Below are 21,156 nucleotides of genomic sequence, written 5' to 3' on the forward strand. Positions count from 1 at the left end.
AATCCCATACTGTAAAAGGACGAGATGGGATAGAATTTGTTTAAGGTGTTTCCTTCATCAGTTCATAGAAGTCCGGACGAGAGAGCGTGCGATACCGGATCTGCTGTTAGAGAATCAGACAGGGCAGGTGACAGAGGCTTGTGTAGGGCAACACTTTGTATCCAGTGACCACAAGCCACTAGCTTCAAAGTAAATATGCAAAGAGGTATGTCTAGTCTGCAGGTTGAGATTCCAAATTGGAGAAGGGCCAATTTTGATGGTCTCAGAAAGGATCTGGCAAGTGTGGATTGGGACAAGCTGTTTCCTGGCAAAGGTGTGCTTGGAAAGTGGGAGGCTGGTGAAGAAAGTTCAGTCGCTCAGAATTCAGGATGAGGTAGTAAATTGGATTAGACATTGGCTTTGTGGGAGAAGCCAGAGAGTGGTAGTAGAGGGTTGTCTCTCTGACTGGAGGCCCGTGACTGGTGGAGTGCCACAGGGATCAGTGCTGAGTCCACTGTTGTTTGTCACCTATATCGATGATCTGGATGATAACGTGGTTAACTGGATCAGCAGATTTGTGGATGGCACCAAGATTGGGAGTGTAATGGACAGTGAGGAAGGCATCCTGGATCTGTGTCAGCTGGAAAAATGGCAGATGGAATTTAATGTAGACATGTGCGAGGTGTTGCAATTCGGTAGGACCAGCCGGGGATGGAGTTACACAGTGAATGGTCGGGCACTGAGGAGTGGGGTAGAACAAAGGGATCTGGGAGTACAGGTACATAATTCATTGAAAGTGGCGGCACAGTTAAGTCATAGTCATACTTTATTGATCCCGGGGGAAAATGGTTTTCATTACAGTTGCACCATAAATAATAAATAGTAATAGAACCATAAATAGTTAAATAGTAATATGTAAATTATGCCAGGAAATAAGTCCAGGACCAGCCTATTGGCTCAGGGTGTCTGACCCTCCAAGGGAGGAGTTGTAAAGTTTGATGGCCACAGGCAGGAATGACTTCCTATGACGCTCTGTGTTGCATCTCGGTGGAATGAGTCTCTGGCTGAATGTACTCCTGTGCCCACCCAGTACATTACGTAGTGGATGGGAGACATTGTCCAAGATGGCATGCAACTTAGACAGCATCCTCTTTTCAGACACCACCATGAGAGAGTCCAGTTCCATCCCCACAACATCACTGGCCTTACGAATGAGTTTGTTGATTCTGTTGGTGTCTGCTGCCCTCAGTCTGCTGCCCCAGCACACAACAGCAAACATGATAGCACTGGCCACCACAGACTCGTAGAACATCCTCAGCATCGTCCGGCAGATGTTAAAGGACCTCAGTCTCCTCAGAAAATAGAGACGGCTCTGACCCTACTTGTAGACAGCCTCAGTGTTCTTTGACCAGTCCAGTTTATTGTCAATTCATATCCCCAGGTATCTGTAATCCTCCACCATGTCCACACTGACCCCCCGGATGGAAACAGGGGTCACCTGTACCTTAGCTCTCCTCAGGTCTACCACTGAGGAAACAGGGACATAAAGAAAGCTTTTGGCACATTGGCCTTCATAAATCAATGTATTGAGTTCAGAAACAAGAGAAAATTTGCAGATGCTGGAAATCCTGCCAAAGGGTCTCGGCCCGAAACGTCAACTATACTTTTTTCCATAGAAGCTGCTAGCCTGCAGAGTTCCTCCAGCATTTTGTGTGTATTTACTGAGTGCAGAAGATGGGATGTTATGTTGAAGTTGTATAAGATATTGGTGAGACCTAATTTGGACTATTGCATCCATTTTTAGTCACCTACCTACAGGAAAGATATAAACAAGGTTGAAAGAGTACTATAATTCTGGAAGACCTGAGTTATAAGATTGGATAGGTTAGGACTGTATACTTTAGAATGTAGAAGTTTGAGAGAGATTTAATAGAGGTATACAAAATTATGAGGGGTATAGATAGGGTAAATGCAAGCAGGCCTTTTCCCACTGAGGTTGGGAGAGACTATGACTAGGGGTCATGGGTTAAGGGTGAAAGGTGAAAAGCTTAAGGGTTCCATGAGGTGAAACTTCTTCACTCAGAGTGTGTGAGAGTGTGGAATGAGCTGCCAGCACAATTGGTGCATGCGATCTCGATCTCAACATTTAAGAGCAGTTTGGGTAGGTACATGGATAGTAGAGATATGGTGCCGGTACAGGTCGATTGGAGTAAGCAGTTTAGATAGTTTTGGTATGCACCAGATGGGCTGAAGGGCCTGTCTCTGTGATGTACTTCTCTATGACTTGAAGACTCTATCTCAGAAGCTCTCTCCTGGGCCCAACACATTGAAGCAATTACAAAGAAAACAGGCCAGTGTCTATCTTTCATTAGGAGTTTGAGGAGCTTTGGTGTGTCACCAAAGAGCAAATTTCTACGGATGTATAGCGGAGAACATTCCGACTGGTATGGAGGCTCCAAAGCACGGGATTGGAAAAAGCTGCAGTTTTGTAGACACAGACAGCTCCCACATGCGCACCAGACTCCCAACCATCGAGGACATCTTCAAAAAATGATGTTTCAAAAAACCGGCACCCATCATAGACATAGGGGCAGAATCAGGCCATTTGGCCCATCAAGTCTGCTCCACCATTTCATCATGGCTGATCCTTTCTTCTCCTCCTCAGCCCCACTCCCCGGCCTTCTCCCCATAACCTTTGATGCCATGTCCAATCAAGAACCTATCAATCGCTTCCTTATTTATACCCAACAACCTGGCCTTCACAGCTGCATGTGGCAACAAATTCCACAAAATCACCACCCTCTGGTGAAAGAAATTTCTCCGCATCTCTGTTTTAAATGGATGCCCCTCTATCTTGAGGCTGTGCACTCTTGTCCTAGACTCCCCCAACATGGGAAACATCCTTTCCACATCTACTCTGTCTAGGTCTTTCAACATTCAAAAGGTTTCAATGAGATCCCCCCCTCATCCTTCTAAATTCCAGTGAGTACAGACCCAGAGCCATCAAACGTTCCTTGTATGATAATCCTTTCGTTCCTGAGATCATCCTTGTGAACCTCCTCTGGACCCTCTCCAATGCCAGCACATCTTTTCTTAGACGAAGAGCCCGAAATTATTCACAATACTCAAATTGAGGCCTCACCAGTGCCTTATAAAGCCTCAGCGTCACATCTCTGCTCTTGTATTCTAGACCTCCTGAAATGAATGCTAACATTGCATTTGCCTTCCTCACCACCAACTCTACTTGCAAATTGACCTTTAGGGTGTTCTGCACAAGGACTCCCAAGGCCCTTTGCATCTCAGACTTTATTGGGGAAGTCCAGAACGAGGGGTCACAGTTTGAGGATAGAGGGGAAGCCTTTTAGGACTGAGATTAGGAAAAACTTCTTCACACAGAGAGTGGTGAATCTGTGGAATTCTCTGCCACAGGAAACAGTTGAGGCCAGTTCATTGGCTATATTTAAGAGGGAGTTAGATATGGCCCTTGTGGCTACGGGGGTCAGGGGGTATGGAGGGAAGGCTGGGGCGGTGTTCTGAGTTGGATGATCAGCCATGATCATAATAAATGGCGGTGCAGGCTCGAAGGGCCGAATGGCCTACTCCTGCACCTATTTTCTATGTTTCTATGTTTCTATGTTTTGGATTTTCTCCCCATTTAAAAAATAGTCTGCACATTTATTGTATTTCATTTGCCACTCTCTTGCCCATTCTCCTCATCTGTCTAAGTCCTTCTGCATCCTAATTGTTTCCTCAACACTACCTGCCCCTCCACCAATCTTTGTATCATCCGCAAACTTGGCAGCAAAGCCATCTATTCCATCATCTAAATTATTTATATACAGCATAAAAAGAAGTGGTCACAACACTGACCCCTGCGGAACACCACTAGTCACTGGCAGCCAACCAGAAAAGGATCCTCTTATTCCCACTCGCTGCCTCCTACCAATCAGCCAATGCTCTAACCATGTTAGTAAATATCCTGTAATGCAATGGGCTCTTAACTTGGTAAGCAGCCTCATGTGTGGCATCTTGTCAAAAGTCTTCTGAAAGTCCAAATTTACAACATCCATTGCATCTCCTTTATCTATCCTACTTGTAATCTCAAAAAATTCCAACAGATACATCAGGCAAAATTTTCCCTCGGGGAATCATGCTGACTTTGTCTAACTTGTCCTGTATCACCAAGTACTCCATAAACTCACCCTTAACAATTGACTCCAACATCATCCCAACCACTGAGGTCAGGCTAACTGGTCTATAATTTCTTTTCTGCTACCTTCCTCCTTTCTTAAAGAGTGGAGTGACATTTGCAATTTTTCAGTCCTCTGGCACCATGCCAGAGTCCAATGATTTTCGAAAGATCTTTACTAATACCTCTACAATCTCTAATGCTACCTCTTTCAGAACCCTCGGGTGCAGTTCATCTGGTCCGGGTGACTTATGTACCCTTAGGTCTTTCAGCTTTTTGAGCACCTTCTCCCTTGTAATAGTAACTGCACTCACTTCTCTTCCCTCACACCGTTCAACATCTGGCACACTGCTAGTGCCTTCCACAGTGAAGACTGATGCAAAATACTCACTTAGTTCATCTGCCATTTCCTTGTCCCCCATTATTATTTCTCCTACCCCATTTTCTAGTGGTCCAAAATCCACTCTCATCTCTCTTTTATTTTTTACATACTTGAAAAAGCCTTTCTCATCCACTTTGATACTGTTTGCTAGCTTGAACATAGAACACAGAAATCTACAGCACATTACAGGCCCACAATGTTGTGCCGACCGTGTAACCCACTCCGGAAACTGCCTAGAATTTCCCTACCGCATAGCTTGGTTTCATATTTCATCGTTTTCCTCCTAATGATTCTTTTATTTGCTCTCTGTAGGATTTAAAAGTTTCCCAATCCTCTGTCTTCCCACTAATTTTTGCTTTGTTGTATGCCCTCTCTTTTGCTTTTACATTAGCTTTGACTTCTCTTGTCAGCCACAGTTGTACTATTTTACTAATTCAGTATTTCTTCATTTTTGGAATACACATATCCTGCACCTTCCTCATTTTTCCCAGAAACACACGTCGTTGCTGCTCTGCGGACATCCCTGCCAGCAGCTCCTTCCAATTTATTTTGGCCAACTCCTCTCTCAGAGGAATGATTTCCCTTACTCCACACAATCCAGGACAGGCCCTCTTCTCATTACTACCATCTGGGAGGAGGTACAGGAGCCTGAAGACACACACTCAATGTTTCAGGAACCGCTTCTTCCCCTTCACCATCAGATTTCTGAACAAATAATGAATCCATGTACACTATTTATTTTTGTTTTGCTTTCTTTTGCACTATCCATTTAATTATGGGTGTGTGTGTGTGTGTAAATATATATATTATACTTTTGTCATTTAGTTTCTTTTTAAATTATGTATTGCAACATGTTGTTCGTCCATCATTGACGTCGATGAGGACCTCGACACCATTTGATGATGTCGAGACTAGCGCGTGATTTGGATTTAAGTGAGGGAGAGTTGCGCAGCGTCAGCCTCACTCTCTCTTCCCAATTCCCATCTGGATCCAGTGGCAAGACAGAGTCGAGACGGCTGGAGATGGGACTAGGCACAGTGGATGACCAGGGCATCTTCTGTGTCTTGTCCTGCTCTACACTTTCCACGACGCTTGCAGAGACCGCCGCCTTGACCGTTGGACCTTCCATTGGTCTCGTCCGCTCAATCCGCCGGAGTCTGTCTTCACGTGCTGGGATAGACAACTCCCTATCTCACCGAGGGTTTGAGACCCGTCGGCTACCCTCAGCTGGTTTAGCCGGCTTGTCGAAGCCGTTGCCCGGGGTGTGGCCGCTGTCGCATGTAAACAGCTACGGGGAGCCACAGGTGAGAGCTGAGTGCCAGGAGGGGACCAAAGGTGGACTAACCGCCCTGAAAAGGACGCGACATGTTCCCCCACCATATTGCAACATACTGCTACTGTAAAACAACAAATTTCACGACATAAGCCAGAATCAGGTTTAATATCACTGACATACGTCCTGAGATTTGTTGTTTTGAGGCAGCAGTGCATTGCAATACATAATAATAAAAAGAAATCTATAAATCTATAAGTGTATATATAATGTATATATAATGTATATATGTGTGTGTGTGTGTGTATCTAAGTCCCCTCCTTTACTCTCTGTATACCCATGACTGTGTCACCACCCACAGCTCCAATCTGCTAATTAAATTTGCTGACAATACTACACTGATTGGCCTAATCTCAAATAATAATGAGGTGGCCTACAGCGAAGAAGTCATCTCTCTGACACAGTGGTGTCAAGAAAACAACCTCCCCTCAATGTCACAAAAATAAAGGAACTGGCTGTGGATTATAGGAGGAATGGAAACTGCTAACCCCTATTAACATCAATGGATCTGGGGGTTGAGAAGGTGAACAGCTTTAAGTTCCTCGGCATCCACATCACCGAGGATCTCACATGGTCTGTACACACTGGCTGTGTGGTGAAAAAACCACAACAGCGCCTATTTCACCTCAGACAGTTGAAGAAATTAGGTTTGGGCCCCCAAATCCTAAGGACGTTCTACAGGAGCACAATTGAGAACATTCTGACTGGCCGTGGTGTTGACAGCCCAGCGCATCTATAGATGTGAACTTCCCACTATTCAGGGCATTTACAGAGACAGGTGTGTAAAAAGGGCCCAAAGGATCATTGGGGACCAGAGTCACCCCAACCACAAACTGTTCCAGCTGCTACCGGGGTAAGGGTACCACAGCATAAAAGCCAGGACCAACAGTCTCCAGGGACAGCTTCTTCCACCAGGCCATCAGAGTGATGAACTCATGCTCTATATTACACTGATTGTTCTATTTATTATAAAGGACTATGATTGCAGATTTAGACGAAGAGGTAACATGAAGATTTTTACTCCTCGTGTATGTGAAAAATGTAAGAAATAAAGTCAATTCAATATGTATATGTGTATATATGTATGTGTGGTTGGGTATATGTAGCAAAAAGAGTTGCAAACGTTAGTGAGGTTGTATTCACTACTTTGCTGTCTGATAATTATCTATCTTACTACAACTAATGGTATTTTTATGTATGGCACTGTACTGCTGCCACAAAACACAGTAATATTACGACATATGTATATTTCTATCACAGATGACCCCGATTCAGATTCCAACAATACACATACATGCAGTCCACACACGTTGACAGAACCGCGCCTGCATGCAGACGCTGATAGTTGCACGACCGTATGTGCACAGGCCGACTCATGCTCAGGTGTGGGTTCAGGCCCCGAGGGCCTGGTTCATGACCGCGCCCGTGCTCCGGGGGACGGTGCTGCGGCTCAGGAAGGCGGGACCGCCCCGAGGCCGGGGCCGGGGAGGAATGCTGATGCTGATTGGAGGGCAGGCCGGGTCAGGGGTCATCCCGGGCGCGGCGGCGTCGCCCGTCTCCTAGCGACCGTCACCCGGCGACCGCCGGTTGTCAGGGACGTTAGTTACCGGCGGATGGTCGGTAATCGTTCGGGGGAAGGTCACTGACTGGTTAGTGAAAGGCTAGGGCGCTAGTTAGTGACAGTAATCGGTTAATCACGGTCCGGCACTAGTTAGAGAGAGTCAATTGAAAGGCTAGTAGTGAGAGTTCCGACCACCATCTGGTTAAAGGTAAGGCACTAGTTAGTGAGAGAGAGGCACTAGTTAGCGGGAACTCTGATCACCAGCTGGTTAAAGATACCCGCGTGTTCGCGAGCAGGCTGGCAAAGCGCTAGTTAAAGAAAAGGCACTAGTTAGTGAGGAGGCTTGTAGCGCCTAGTGTGTGATGAAACACTAATTTGCGAGAGCCTAAGCACCAGTTATTCGCTGGTTAAGAGTAGTGTCAATGATCATTATCTAATCTGCTAAATAGTTGTTATTGGAGAAATGAGTAGTTTGGCATTCAAATCATCTAATCAAAATTTGTCAGTGCTGTATTAGTTGCTGGTTTATACATTAAATATTAATTGCTAACTGAGTAAACTATTTAACAAATTGAAAATAGTTAATGAACTTCCTAATTAAGTGAACTTTATTGAGAGATTATAGAAGTTTTAGTGAAAGTTTGCTCAAAGACAAAATATCAAGAAATCAGATTTGGTGAAAGAATATTTTCTGAGGAAAGTGTGAGACATATGTTAATATATCAGTATTATTAACCAATTAGATTGTATTTATTGAGAGAAGAGAGTGAGAGATTGAGGAGAGATTATTAATGACAAACTGGGAGAGTAAAGGAATAATTAATACATTGAACATGATCAATTTGGTTGGTTAGAGGATAGATGTTGAAAATTAAAATGAGTGCAGTTAGATTAGGGGTGAACTGAGAATCTGACACTGATTATTGAGGATTGGGAAATTAGTTAATAATTAGTGAAAACAGTTGGCTAATTTTGAGAGGCCGGGATTATTTAACGGCCTGTAAGATTAGTTAATAACCAATAAAGGACCAAGTAATGAGGCACAATGCATGTCCGTGAGATGCTACAGAGAGGGTATGTTGTAGATTTATCAATGATTATAACATTACATAATAACTTTGCCTCTTCGTCTCTGCCATCTGATTCCTACATGAACACTGAACCCTCGGACACTACCTCACTTTTTAAATATATAGTATTTCTGTTTTTAATCTATTCAATATGTGTATATGATTATTTATTTATTATTATTTTGTTTTTTTCTTCTAGATTATGTATTGTGTCGAACTGCTGCTGCTAAGTTAACAAATTTCATGACACATGCTGGTGATAATAAACCTGATTCTGATTACATTGTAAAATGGTTTATTATTGTCACATGTACTGAGATACGGTGAAAAGCTTGTCTTGCAAACTCTTCATACAGATCAAATCATTGTACAGTGCGTTGAGGTGGAACAAGGTAAAACAGTACCAATGCAGAATAAAGTGTAACAGTTAGATGCAAGGTCTTAATGAAGCAGATTGTGAGACCAGGAGTCCATCGTATTGTACTAGGGAACAGTTCGGGAGTTGTGCATTTCAAGCAGAGGTTGAACCTGGTGAGATGTGCCTTCAGGCTTTGGTATCTCCTGCCCAGTGAGAGAGGGAGAAGAGAGAATGTCCGGGGTGAGGCTTTACTGAGGCAGTGAGAGAGTCCATGGAGGAGAGGCTGGTTTCTGTGATGTGCTGAGCTCGGTCCACAACTCTGCATTTTCCAGTGGACATAGGCAGAGCAGCTGTGGAGATATTCACAGTCTTCACGTTGCCACTGACTCTTGTTTAAAACGGGGGACTGTTCCAAAACTGAGTGCAAGCCCAGCGGACTGACTGGGTGCACAGCTCGTAGAAGGAACTTGCAATAAGGCAATGGAGATGGGTAAGGGCTGGGGGAGGACAGACACAGCAAAGGCAGATGGAGTTGTGGGGGACAGGCTGGGCTAGGGAAGGGCTGGGGAAGGACAGACACAGCAAAGGCAGATGGAGTTGCGGGGGACAGGCTGGGCTAGGGAAGGGCTGGGCAAGGACAGACACAGCAAAGGCAGATGGAGTTGCGGGGGACAGGCTGGGCTAGGGAAGGGCTGGGGAAGGACAGACACAGCAAAGGCAGATGGAGTTGCGGGGGACAGGCTGGGCTAGGGAAGGGCTGGGGAAGGACAGACACAGCAAAGGCAGATGGAGTTGCGGGGGACAGGCTGGGCTGGATAAGGGCTGGGGAAGGACAGACACAGCAAAGGCAGATGGAGTTGCGGGGGACAGGCTGGGCTAGGGAAGGGCTGGGCAAGGACAGACACAGCAAAGGCAGATGGAGTTGCGGGGGACAGGCTGGGCTAGGGAAGGGCTGGGGAAGGACAGACACAGCAAAGGCAGATGGAGTTGCGGGGGACAGGCTGGGCTGGGTAAGGGCTGGGGAAGGACAGACACAGCAAAGGCAGATGGAATGAGGGAGGGGGTGGAACAGTGATGGGATGACAGCAGATAGGTTGGGGAGTGAGGCGTGTGTCGAGTGATGATGGATTGCAGATAGTGCAAGGCACCAGCATGCTCTTGGTATTTTTCTACATGTTGACAATGGATAAGGTGAGTGGGGAGAGGATGTTAGACAGATGAAGACCAGAGGACAGACCCTCAGTAGTGGAGAGGATGAGGGGGAGATGAAGACCAGAGGACAGACCCTCAGGAGTGGAGAGGATGAGGGGGAGATGAAGACCAGAGGACAGACCCTCAGGAGTGGAGAGGATGAGGGGGAGATTATGACCAGAGGACAGACCCTCAGGAGTGGAGAGGATGAGGGAGAGATGAAGACCAGAGGACAGGCCCTCAGGAGTGGAGAGGATGAGGGGGAGATTATGACCAGAGGACAGACCCTCAGGAGTGGAGAGGATGAGGGGGAGATTATGACCAGAGGACAGACCCTCAGGAGTGGAGAGGATGAGGGAGAGATGAAGACCAGAGGACAGGCCCTCAGGAGTGGAGAGGACGAGGGGGAGATGAAGACCAGGCATTTTGACCATGCCTCAGACATCGCAGGCATTCTGAAAACAGAACAAACCCAAAGAATTAATGACATAAAAAAAGTATGAACCCCAAAGCCTCCTGCTCCCATCACAAGCAGTATCAACTTCCCCCTTCCCCTCATTCTGGCAGAAAGCATCAGCATTCCCACCACCCACCTTGCAAGCAACAGCAAAGCCCCAAAGAGACCGTGGGCTACACCCCAGGGCGGAGGCTCCAACAGTCGCAGTTGATGTCTGGTTCCCTGCAACGCTGCACTTTGCAGCACTGGTGTAAGTTCGTGTCCACAGGGCTGCCCTCTTCAGTCCGCTCTTGGGGATATTGAAAACGTGGCTGATCAGTGAGCTCCAACAACGGGAACATGCTGCTGGGCAGAACCGCAGTCTGAGTGCAGCAAAAGAACACGGGCTCTGACAGTGTTTATGAAATTCTGGAAACACTGAGCAGGAAGGCAGTGACTGTGGAGAAACACACACAAAATGCTGCAGGAATCCAACAGGGCAGGCAGCATCCACGGAAATTGACATTGATAACAGTTGATATCCAGGACAGATGGGCCTTCATCAGTATCTGTGGAGACTTTGCCCAAGAGTTAGTAGGATTTTCTGTGTTTGTAATGTAATTGTGGGTGCTGTGGTAGTGCAGTGGTTAGTGTGAGTCCTTGAGAATTTAGGGCAACCGAGTTCAAAGTTCACTTTCACCACCATCTGTCAGGAGTTTGTACATTCCTCTCCCTGACCACGTGGGTTTCCTCTGCGAGCTCTGCTTTCCTCTCACAGTGCAAAGGTGAAGGTTGACTGGTCACTGTGAATTGCCCTGTGATTAGGCTGGGGTTCAGTCGGTGGGTTTCTGGGAGGTGTGGCTGTTTGAGTGCGAAGGGCCTGTTCCATGCTCTATCTCTAAATAAATAAAGGGAAACCTCTTCTGTTGCAGTTCAGCTTTGTAACTTGCCCTTTCTGCGGCTGTGTGTTCTCCGCACTGACGATACGAGTGTTAATCCTGACGTCACTTTGCACAGAGCACCATGAAGTGAGGAGAAGGTGTGCGAACACCATGGAGCCCATGAAGATGTTGGACCAGAATGGTGAGCTTGTTGTCTCCACCCCACCTCCTCTCCACCTGCTCCCAGTGACAGTGTGTAACCCACAAAACAGAATGAGTTCAGTCCTCAAGCCCATCCACCACCCACTGAAGATGCACAAGAGGGCAGAGGCTGGAATCTGTGGCAACACACAATCAGCTGGAGGAACTCGATGTGTCCATGTTTCCCCCGAGTTATACTGTTTCTGAATATTTTGCCTTGTCTCTGTCCAGCTCCCGAAAGCCCCTCACACTTCCCAATTTCACCATCATCTCACACATTAGCATTGTTCGTTCTGTTTCTTCACCATCTGTCTCCTTCACTTTTTTGTCCCCTCTCCCCCTCCGTCGACCCACCTCTCTCCAACATACCCCCACTCCCTCTCCCCTTTACCCCCTCTCCATTCCTGCCCCTCCCCCACTACCATCCCACCCCTACCTTCTCCCTCCCTTGTCTCTCTGTCCAGCTTCTCTCTTTCTCTCTCTCCTGCCCCCAGTTTCTCTCACTCCCCCTCTTTCTCACCTTCCCATTCTTTCTCTGACCCTCTTCCTCCCTTCTCTAGCGTTCTCTCTCTCTCTCTCTCTCTCTCTCTCTCTTCCCCTCTCCCCTCTCCCCTCTCCCCTCTCCCCTCTCCCCTCTCCCCTCTCCCCTCTCCCCTCTCCCCCCTCCACCCTCTCCCCCCTCCACCCTCCCCCCTCCCCCTCCCCCCTCCCCCCTCCCCCCTCCCCTCTCCCCCTCCCCCCTCCCCCCTCCCCCCTCACCCCTCCCCCCTCCCCCCTCCCCCCCTCCCCCCTCCCCTCTCCCCTCTCCCCTCTCCCCTCTCCCCTCTCCCCTCTCCCCTCTCCCTCCCCCCCACCACCCTGCTCTCTGACTCCCTGCCTCTGTCTCTCTGCTCAATCTCTCTTACTCCCTCTCTCTCTCTTTCCCTCACCGTCTCCCTCTGTATGTGATCTTTCCTGATCACTTGCCTCCTCTACCCCAATCCTCTTTCGTTTTCTTTTAAATGTATTTTTTTCATGTTCTGACTTGCTGAGACATTCAATTGTCTGCAAATTATCTTTTTTTTAATCATGAGATGTTTTCCTTAAGTAAAATGACTCCAAGTTGTGGAAATGTGAACCAGTTTTAGTGCTGGAAACACTCTGCAGGTAAGGCAGCATCGGTGGAGGGAGAAACAGTTCAAGTTTCACCTTTAACCAGAGCCCTCCCCTCCAGTGAGCACATCTACAAGCAGTGCTGTCACAGGAAAGCAGCATCTATCGTCAGGACCCCTCTATCGCTGGTAGGATTTTCTGCGTTTGTAATATAATCATGGGCGCTATGGTAGTGCAGTGGTTAGCGTGAGTCTATGATAATTTAGGGCAACCGAGTTCAGACTTCAGTTCCACCACCATCTGTCAGGAGTTTGTACGATCCTCCCACTGACCACGTGGTTTCCTCTGGGAGCTCTGCTTTCCTCTCTTCTCGCTGCTGTCAGGGGGTAGAGGAGGTGTAGGACTCTCACCACCAGGCTCAGGAGCAGTTATCACTCCTCAACCATCAGGCTGTTGAACCAGAGGGGATAACTTCACTCACCCCATCATTAAATTTATCCCACTGACTATGGGCTCACTTTCAAGGACTCTAATTTTGAATTGAATTGACTTTATTTCTTACATCCTTCACATACATGATGCGTAAAAATCTTTACGTTACATCTCCATCTAAATGTGCAATGTGCAATCATAGTAATTTATAATAATTTATAATAAATAGAACAGTCAATGTAACATAGAAATACACTCAAATCAGTGTGAGTTCATCAGTCTGATGGCCTGGTGGAAGAAGCTGTCCCGGAGCCTGTTGGTCCTGGCTTTTATGCTGTGGTACTGTTTCCCGGATGGAAGCAGCTGGAACAGTTTGTGGTTGGGGTGACTCGGGTCCCCAATGATCCTTCGGGCCCTTTTTACACACCTGTCTTTGTAAGTGTCCTGAATAGTGGGAAGTTCACATCTATAGATGCGCTGGGCTGTCCACACCACTCTCTGCAGAGTCCTGTGACTGAGGGAAGTACAGTTCCCATACCAGGCAGTGATGCAGCCAGTCAGGATGCTCTCAATCGTGTCCCTGTAGGAAGGTCTTAGGATTTGGGGGCCCATACCAAACTTCCTCAACTGTCTGAGGAGAAAGGTACTGTTGTGGTTTTTTCACCACACAGCTGGTATGTACAGATCATGTGAGATCCTCGGTGATGTGTATGCTGAGGAACTTAAAGCTGTTCACCCTCTCAACACCAGATCCATTGATGTCTATAGGGGTTAGCCCATTTCCATTCCTCCTGTAATCCACAACCAGCTCCTTTGTTTTTGCGATACTGATGGAATGGTTATTTTCTTGACAACACTGTGTCAGAGGGATGACTTCCTCCTTGTAGGCCACCTCGTTATTGTTTGAGATTAGGCCAATCAATGTATTGTCTTTGGCAAATTTAATTAGCAGATTGGAGCTGTGGGTGGCGATACAGTCATGGGTATATAGTACTGGGAGTAAAGGAGGGACCTAGGACACAGCCCTGAGGGGTTCCTGTGTTGAGGGTCAGAGGGGCAGAGGTGAGGGAACTCACTCTTACAACTTGCTGACGATCTGACAGGAAGTCCAGGATCCAGCTGCACAAGGCAGGGTCAAGGCCGAGGTCTCTGAGCTTCTTGTCGAACCTGGGTGGGATTATGGTGTTGAATGCTGAACTGTAGTCCAAGAACAGTATTCTCACGTAAGCATCCTTCTTCTACAGATGTGTAAGGACGGTACAACTTATGTTGTCAATATTATTTATTTACTTTTAAATGTGCACAATTTGTCTTCTTTTGCACATTGGCTGTCACTCTTTGTGTGTAATTTTTCATCGATTCTATTGTATTGCTCTGTTCTACTGTGAATGCCTGCAAGAAAATGAATCTCAGCTGTAGTATGTGGTGACACGTGCATATTCGGATAATAAATCTATATTTACTTGAAACTTTTGTGAATGTATCTAAGTCCTGCACTGTTTTCCCCAATCTCTTGTAAAGCTGCTGTACTGGCCGGCCACACGTCTCACCATCTAAACACACTGAGCGCAGGTGAAGAAGAGATGATGAAGGACAAAGTTCACCGCCTGTGGTCCACACTGAGAACAGCTGTTCACGGCTCGATAGAAAAGGTACAGAGCTCCCACCGACCCTCCTGCAATGTACATTGTACACTCCACTGCACTTTTGCCATTGGGTTCTGGAATGAGAGCAGTACCGCACAGCCTAGGCCCTTCGGCCCACAATGTCGTGCTGACCCTTGAACTTACTAAGATCAATCTAACTGTTCCCTCCTCCATAATTCTCCAGTTTTTTTCATCCATGGGTCCAAAAGTTTCTTAAATGTCCACAGTGTATCTGTGCCCACTGTGCTCTGTGTAAAGACCCTACCTCTGACATCCCCTATACTTTCCTCCAATCATCTTAAAATACTGCACTCTGGTATTAGTCATTTCCACCCGAGGAAAAGGTCTCTGGTTCCACTCTACCCCTGCCTCTTATCATAGAAACATAGAAAATAGGTGCAGGAGTAGGCCATTCGGCCCTTTGAGCCTGCCCACCATTTATTATGATCATGGCTGATCATCCAACTCAGAACCCCGCCCCAGCCTTCCCTCCATACCCCCTGACCCCCGTAGTCACAAGGGCCATATCTAACTCCCTCTTAAATATAGCCAATGAACTGGCCTCAACTGTTTCCTGTGGCAGAGAATTCCACAGATTCACCACTCTCTGTGTGAAGAAGTTTTTCCTAATCTCGGTCCTAAAAGGCTTCCCCTCTATCCTCAAACTGTGGCCCCTCGTTCTGGACTTTCCCAACATCGGGAACAATCTTCCTGCATCTAGCCTGTCCAATCCCTTTAGGATTTTATACGTTTCAATCAGATCCCCCCTCAATCTTCTAAATTCCAACGAGTACAAGCCCAGTTCATCCAGTCTTTCTTCATATGAAAGTCCTGCCATCCCAGGAATCAATCTGGTGAACCTTCTTTGTACTCCCTCTATGGCAAGGATGTCTTTCCTCAGATTAGGGGACCAAAACTGCACACAATACTCCAGGTGTGGTCTCACCAAGGCCTTGTACAACTGCAGTAGTACCTCCCTGCTCCTGTACTCGAATCCTCTCGCTATAAATGCCAGCATACCATTTGCCTTTTTCACCGCCTGCTGTACCTGCATGCCCACTTTCAATGACTGGTGTATAATGACACCCAGGTCTCGTTGCACCTCTCCTTTTCCTAATCCACCACCATTCAGATAATAATCTGTTTTCCTATTTTTGCCACCAAAGTGGATAACTTCACATTTATCCACATTAAATTGCATCTGCCATGAATTTGCCCACTCACCCAACCTATCCAAGTCACCCTGCATCCTCTTAGCATCCTCCTCACAGCTAACACTGCCACCCAGCTTCGTGTCATCCGCAAACTTGGAGATGCTGCATTTAATTCCCTCATCCAAGTCATTAATATATATTGTAAACAATTGGGGTCCCAGCACTGAGCCTTGCGGTACCCCACTAGTCACTGCCTGCCATTCTGAAAAGGTCCCGTTTATTCCCACTCTTTGCTTCCTGTCTGCTAACCAACTCTCCACCCACACCAATACCTTACCCCCAATACCGTGTGCTTTAAGTTTGCACACTAATCTCCTGTGTGGGACCTTGTCAAAAGCCTTTTGAAAATCCAAATATACATCATCTTGTACACCTCTATCGGCACCTCTACCCTCCACTCTGAAAGAGAAAAGCCCTACCTCACTGAACCAGTCTGCAGTTTGTACACAAGTACATGCTCAATGACGAAACACCCACGACTCCGTTACTATGAAAAATCCTCCCTCTGACATCCTCCTGTTATTTCTTCCAGTCACCTAAAATTGATGCCCTCTTATATTAGTTATTTCTGCCCTGGGAAAAAGTCCATTCGATCCTTATACCCAGGAGGTTAATTTAATTGACTTCTGAAAACTGAAAGGACGTTGCACTCAATAGATACAGCTGGAGGGAATCTGTTCAAGAGGGGGCTGAGCTACATGAGAGCGACCTCTGCTGTGCCATGGAGAACAAGCGGCAGCTGTGAAAGGAGAGACTGGACAGCTAGAAAACCCAGCCACTAACCACAGACACCAGTTACTGATGTTCACACTGCTCCAGCATATGTGGATCCTGGATTGGCCTCGACTGCCACCTGAGTACCCACCAATGGACAGCCGTTACAAGAGTATCATACTCAACTTGAGTAATCGCATTACTACTCCTACTGTATTGCAACGGGAAAGCCTTTCTGTTTCAGTGAGATGGACCTTGAGACTTTTGATTATTCATTTGTGTTGTAGTTGCAAAGGGAACATTCAAAGTAGGAGTTGTAGCAAGATATTCACAAAACTTTGAAAGGTCCATAAGCTAAAAAGTCCAGTACTGGGAGCATGCCAAGTATTTCCTTACCCTGCTGTCAAGTTCTGTGAGACTGACATTCGAAGACTTCCCTCGTTATACTCCCAGAGTGGTCTTCCATACTCTTCTTCATCTCCTCAAGCCCAACTCTCTGTCTTGCCATGTTCCCTTCACCCTCCCACACAGAACTTGTCCATGGATATTTGTTTTAACCACATGGAGAGCTTCATTCTAACCAATTTTTACAGGAGTACCATCAAGAGTGTCCTGACCAGTTGCATCTCCATTTAGTACTGGAATGCCAAGGCATCTGACCGCTAGCCCCCACAAAGGATCACGGGAACTGCTGAGAGGATCATCAGGGTCCCTCTTCCACCCATCAGAGATATTTATCAGGAGTGCTGAGCACCATCATTGTCAATGATCTCTCCCATCTGTCCAACAATCTCTTTGACTCCCTGCCTTAGACAACTCCTTAGGAGAACATCTTGGCTTGAGTGTTTGCAACACTAAATTAAAAGAACCAACATTATTTTCTAAAGAAACCTTGAGGTTCTTTTTTAAACCAAACAACTGCAAATGCTGGAAATCTGAACTAAATCAACCAGGCACCATTTGTGGACGGCAAAACAGTTGAACGTTTCATCTTCCACCAGATCCTCTCAAGTTCCAGTATGTGGGCAGGGCCAACATCTACACTCAGCAGTCACCTTATTGTGTACCTCCTGTACCTACTAAAGTGGCCACTGAGTTTATGATTGTGGTCTGCTGTCATAGCCATCTGCTCCAAGGTTCAACGTGTTGTGTGTTTAGAGATGCTCCTTCTCACACCACTGTTGTAACGTGTGTTTATCTGAGTTACTGTTGCCTTCCTGTCAGCTTGAACCAGTCTGGACATTCTCCTCTGACCTCTCTCATTAACAAGACTCTTTTGCCCACAGAATAGCTGCTCACTGGATTTTTTTTTTGTTTTTCACACCATTCTCTGTTAATGCTAGAGATTGTTGTGCATGAAAATCCCAACAGAGCAACCATTTCTGCGATCCCCACATGATTGGCTGATATTTGCATTCATGAGCAGGTGTGCCTAATAAAGTGGCCTCAGAGCATATGGCCCTTAAAAAGATAAGATAAAACTTTATTTATCCCAAAGGAAATTATTGCTGCAAGGTTGCTCAGTTAGAAATATATACTTTAAAATACAAGATGCAAGCATTGAGGAATGATAAAAATAAAATGTGTATTAAAAAGTAATAGTGTGAAATAAAGATGAGCAATGAAACCATATACTTAAGGAGGAGAAGTTGTAGAGTGTTATAGCCGTAGGGAGAAAGGATCTCCTGTGGTGTTCAGTGGTGAGCCTCGCTGGAATCAGTCTGTTACTAAAGGTGCTCCTCTGTTTGTCCAGTACGTCATGGAGGGGGTGAGAGGGATTGTCCATAATGCTTCGTAGCTTCTGCAGGATCCTCCTCTCAGTCACAACCACCAGGGAATCCAGTTCCACCCCGAGAACAGAACCAGCCTTCCCAACGAGCTTATCGATCTTCTTGGTGTCAACTCTCACCCTGCTGCCCCAGCAGACTACAGCTTAGAATAGAATGCTGGCCACCACTGAGTCGTAGAACATCTGCAGCATAGTACTGCAGAAGCTGAAACACCGGAGCTTCCTCACCAAGTACAGTCAGCTCTGTCCCTTCTTGTACACAGCCTCCGTGTTTTTAGTCCAGTCCACTTTATTGTCCATGTGAGTTCCCAGATATTTGTAGTCCTGGGCAACTTCCACATCCATTCCTTTCATGGAGATGGGAATGCAGGGTGTTTTCACCTTCCTGAAGTCCATCACCAACTCCTTTGTCTTAGTGATGTTGAGCTGCAGGTGATTCAGCCCACACCACTCAACAAAGATGTCCACCTCTCTTCTGTACTCAGCCTCTTGACCCCGACTGACACAGCCCACAGCTGCTGAATCATCTGAAAACTTCTGCAGGTGGCAGGGCTCTGAGTTGTGTTTGACATCCGAGGCATAGTCGGCGAACTGGAAGGGGGACAGGACAGTCCCCTAACGTGCCCCTGTGCTGCTAACCACAGTATCCGATACACAGCTCTGCAATCTCACATACTGTGGCCGTCTGGACAGGTAGCTTGTAATCCAGGACACCAGTGGAGCATCCACCTGCAACTCCGTGGGGGGATGCTACCATGTTGAATTACAGATCCGGTGAGGGTGCTCCAGGATTTAGACCACAGTATCTTGTACCTTTGGTTTTATGGGGCTAGTTACATCATGAGGGATCCCACCCACCCTGCTCACGGACTGTTTGTCCCACTCCCATTGGGGAGGAGGCTGCATACCATCCACGCCAAGATCACCAGATTCAAAAACAGTTACTTTCCCCAGGCAGTAAGGCTGATCAACACCTCCACCTACTAACCCACCCCTCCACACCCCCAACCACCACTACTTTATCATTTCCTGTCAGAGTCACCTTATGTACAGACACTCTTGTGCCTAGCATCACCTTATGGACATAAAATTAATGTATGTATACAAACTATAAATATTTATACTTACTGTTTTTTTAAAACTATTATTGTGTTTTTTTGGGCTGCAGCGAACCCAGAGTAACAGTTTTTTTCATTCTCCTTGACACTGTGAGCTGGAAATGACATTGAATAGCCTTGAATATTGAGTCTTTATATGACTCTCTGGTTCCCTGTGCCCCACTTGCAGATCAAACGTTCCGACTGGAAGCCGCGGGAACTGGAGCATGGATTACGGCATGTGCAGCGGGCACAGCTCATGAGAGATGTCCACCATGTGATGTTTAATGTCGTTACTCAGGAGTTCATCTGCATGCTTTCCAGCACAGATATCTGCATCTATCACTGTGATGGGCGCAAGACCAGGGAGCTGAGCCTGGCACAGCCCCTGGAGGGCCTGCTGTACTCCCACAAAGTCAACCAGTACGTTGGCTGGAACCAATGCCCCCAACTTAAGGTGCTGAGCCCAGATTTCAGGACCCTCTCAGTCAACCAGGCCAGGCACAGCATCAGCTGCTGCTGTTACGACCGGGAGCTGAACCAGATTGTCACAGCCGGCATGGGCAACGTCTGCTCCTGGCGTTTCTACTTCGGCTGTCGGGACTTGGTATGCAACGTCGCCGTCACACAAGGCTTGGCGGAGACTGACGCCTTCACTGACTTGGTTGTGGAAGTGTGTCCCGTCTCAACGCCGCTGGCAGCACGTGTTCAGCGCTGCTATGCTGTGTGCAAGACTGGAGTTGCCTCCTTTGACCTGACCAAGGGGATCCTCCTTGCCTACGAGAAACACCTGCACGAAAGGTAAGCCTACATCTGCCACTGGAGACCTCCACACCTGGGTTACAGAGACCGTAAGACATGGAACAGATTTAGAGTCTCCCCCACCATTCCATCATGGCTGATTTATTATTCCTCTCAATCCCTTTCTCCTGCCTTCTCCCTGTAACCTTTGACACCCTGGCTAAATATTAGATTAAAATATAACCAATAACTTGCCCTCCACAGCTGTCTGTGGCAATGAATTTCACAGATTCACTCCCCTCTGGCTAAAGAAATTCCTTCTCATCTCTGTTCTAATGAGACCATACAAAGACAGTTCTTAAATTCTTGTATTTTGCCAGCTGGTTCAAGAACCAAATGGTTGAAAGGAAATGACTAGTGCTGAATCTGTTTGTGTGGGACTAAAGGCCAGCCAATACTGATCCCTGTGACACACAACTGGCTGCTGGCGTCCAACTTGGAAAAACAACCCTCCTCTGATTCCCAGCAAAACCTTAGATTCTTGATTAGTCAGGGCATGAAGGGATATGAGGAGAAGGTAGGAGATTGGGGCTGAGAGGAAAAATGGATCAGCCATAATTGAATGGTGGAGCAGACTCAATGGGCCAGATGGCCTAATTCTGCTCTGGTATCTTATGGTTTTATGGTTGTTTAGTGACATTATGATCACTTTGTACTGAAATGGGGTTGTTGCCTACCTTGCTGAGCTCCTCCAGGACTTTCTGTATGTGTGTTGCTTTAGTTTTGTTTTAATTGTGCCCTTTCTTGTAAAAAAAAATGTGCATAACATGCGTTTAATTTCTATTTTTTG

At 46.7% G+C, this 21,156-nt stretch overlaps 1 protein-coding gene across 1 annotated transcript in view; it reads left to right on the forward strand.

Annotated features, from left to right (window-relative positions):
• The first annotated feature begins 8,153 nt into the window (after window positions 1-8,153).
• The window catches only part of LOC140195741 (WD repeat-containing protein 97-like), a 150,176-nt gene continuing 137,173 nt past the window's right edge, over window positions 8,154-21,156 (forward strand). Inside the window, exons 1-4 of the mRNA XM_072254446.1 lie at window positions 8,154-8,518; window positions 11,432-11,582; window positions 14,627-14,757; window positions 19,756-20,366. Coding sequence (XP_072110547.1) covers window positions 11,552-11,582; window positions 14,627-14,757; window positions 19,756-20,366 — 773 coding nt within the window. The 5' untranslated portion in view covers window positions 8,154-8,518; window positions 11,432-11,551. The remainder of the gene's footprint in view (window positions 8,519-11,431; window positions 11,583-14,626; window positions 14,758-19,755; window positions 20,367-21,156) is intronic.

The sequence above is a fragment of the Mobula birostris genome, chromosome 3 (assembly GCF_030028105.1).
Source record: "Mobula birostris isolate sMobBir1 chromosome 3, sMobBir1.hap1, whole genome shotgun sequence".
In the NCBI taxonomy this organism is placed as follows: Eukaryota; Metazoa; Chordata; class Chondrichthyes; order Myliobatiformes; family Myliobatidae; genus Mobula; species Mobula birostris.